At 40.1% G+C, this 2,063-nt stretch overlaps 1 protein-coding gene across 1 annotated transcript; it reads left to right on the forward strand.

Annotated features, from left to right (window-relative positions):
- The first annotated feature begins 233 nt into the window (after positions 1 to 233).
- LOC113344517 lies at positions 234 to 1,448 on the forward strand. Its single transcript, XM_026588463.1, has one exon. It carries the CDS (start codon positions 234 to 236, stop codon positions 1,446 to 1,448), a length of 1,215 nt encoding a protein of 404 aa, XP_026444248.1.
- Positions 1,449 to 2,063: the final 615 nt, after the last annotated feature.

Consider the following 2,063-nt stretch of genomic DNA (forward strand, 5'->3'; position numbering starts at 1 on the left):
CAAAATAGTCACGCCTTCACAAATCTGGAGCCTTCTTTCTCTCTGAGCTGCTCGCAGTGTTTCTTCTTCGCCGAATTTACTGAATTTCCAGCCACAAATCAGTCTACTCCGAGTAAAAATCGAACACGGGTATGTAGATTTTCCTTTTTGTCATTCAAATTTCGTAATTAGAAGTTTCAATTCAATTTTACGGAAGAAAAACCCCAAATTTTGCCCTAAATTTTGATTTTACAATGTCATCTCCTTGTTCAACTCCAAAGAAACGCCTAAAATCGAAACATACAAAACCCAATTCTCCTTCAATTCCATTACTGAAGGAGCCATCACCAGGATTTTTTCCTACAAAACAAGAAATCATAAATTTACTTGGAGTCATCACTATTGCAATCGCTGTTGCTGTTACCTTTAATTACATTGCCACCAATCTCAATTGCCAACCAAAACCCTATTGTGATAGTATTGATAGAGTAGTGTCAGATGATTATTCTTTATTATCAGATGATTTGTATTGCGAGCCGTGTCCTGAGAATGGAGAATGTGTTGATGGGAATCTGGAATGTGTAAGTGGGTATAAGAAGCAGGGAAGGTTGTGTGTTGAAGATGGGGAAATTAGCCAAATAGCTAAGGAGCTTTCTAAATGGATTGAGGTTCGTGTTTGTGAAGCGGCTGTTGGGTGTTTGTGTGATGGGATTGGGGAAGTTTGGGTTCAAGAGGCTCAAGTATTCAAGGAAATTGCGGATAAACAAGATTTGAAAAGGAAGTTGGGGTTAAAGAATGATGACTCTTATGTGCTTACAAAACAAAAGGCAATGGAGTCGGTTGATAGATTGTTAGAAACAAGGAAAAATTTGCAGGGTAGGGTTAAGGAATTGAAGTGTCCTGATGCACTAGTGGAGCATTATAAGCCACTGTTCTGCTATGTGCGTCATTGGGTCATAAAGAATGCATTCTACTTAGTCCCAGTTTGTGCTTTGATTGGAGGATTGATGACTAGTTTTGTTTGGTTACTTGGCAAAGTTCGTCGGAGGCGGTATCTGTCAAACAGAGTTGAAGAGCTTTACGAGCAGATTTGTGACATTCTTCAAGAGAAAGCGGTGATGGCAAAGAGTGCTTTTACTGGTGAAGGTGAACCCTGGGTCGTTGCGTCTTGGTTACGAGATGACCTCCTCTTGCCAAGGGAAAGGAAAGATGCGCTGTTATGGAAAAAGGTTGAGGAGTTGGTCCAAGAAGATTCTCGTTTAGATCAGTACCCAAAGCTGGTGAGGGGTGAGTCGAAGGTTGTTTGGGAATGGCAAGTTGAAGGTTCGTTAAGCTCTTCAAGGTCAAGAACAAAGGGTAAAGGAAGCAAACAGACACCCAATGGAAGACTGCCAAACTCACCTGCAAGCATACAGACTCCCAGTGGAAGACTGCCCAACTCACATGTTCATATAGCTGCTAGCAATTGAGCTCTCTGATTCTGACCTTCATATTTGGGAAAAAAGTGAAATCCTCTTCTTCATGGTTACTGTCTCGAGCAATTTATAGATGGGTTTCATCCGTGTCTTTCAGCAACCCTTCCTGATGGGAAAACTACCAATCCAGTTTATGAGGAATGGATTGAACATGATGCTATTATTCTTGGTTGGTACTTTTCTTCTATGACTGATTCTGTTTTGATTGAAGTTGGCGATCTCGAAACTTACAAGGCTGTTTGAGATGCTCTAGCAAATACGGGTGGGGTTATCCTTTTCAGGACTGTATGTGCCTCAAAATCTGAAGCTCGGCTGATGCTTCTCCTTTTTGCTGCTTAAAAACAAATATGGATGGGGTTACCCTTTTGCTGCTTAAAAACGAATAGGATGGGGTTACCCTTTTGTACATCTTTTTATGTTTTAGAATTTCTTTGGAATTTCAAGTTGTAATACTGTTAACCATGATCTCCTCAATTTTGTTTTCTTGAAATGGAGAAGCAACAATGTTATACAAAAGTTACACGAGAACTAAAAGATTGAGATTTACAGCCTTTTGCATTGTTTAGACCTGTAATTTTCAGGATCAAGAAGTTCCAGGAGGTAAAAGAT

Source organism: Papaver somniferum, unplaced genomic scaffold, assembly GCF_003573695.1.
Source record: "Papaver somniferum cultivar HN1 unplaced genomic scaffold, ASM357369v1 unplaced-scaffold_7853, whole genome shotgun sequence".
Taxonomy (NCBI): domain Eukaryota; kingdom Viridiplantae; phylum Streptophyta; class Magnoliopsida; order Ranunculales; family Papaveraceae; genus Papaver; species Papaver somniferum.

Excerpts from the sequence above, each read along its gene's own strand:
- LOC113344517 (XM_026588463.1), top strand. The coding sequence starts at position 234 with ATGTCATCTCCTTGTTCAACTCCAAAGAAACGCCTAAAATCGAAACAT.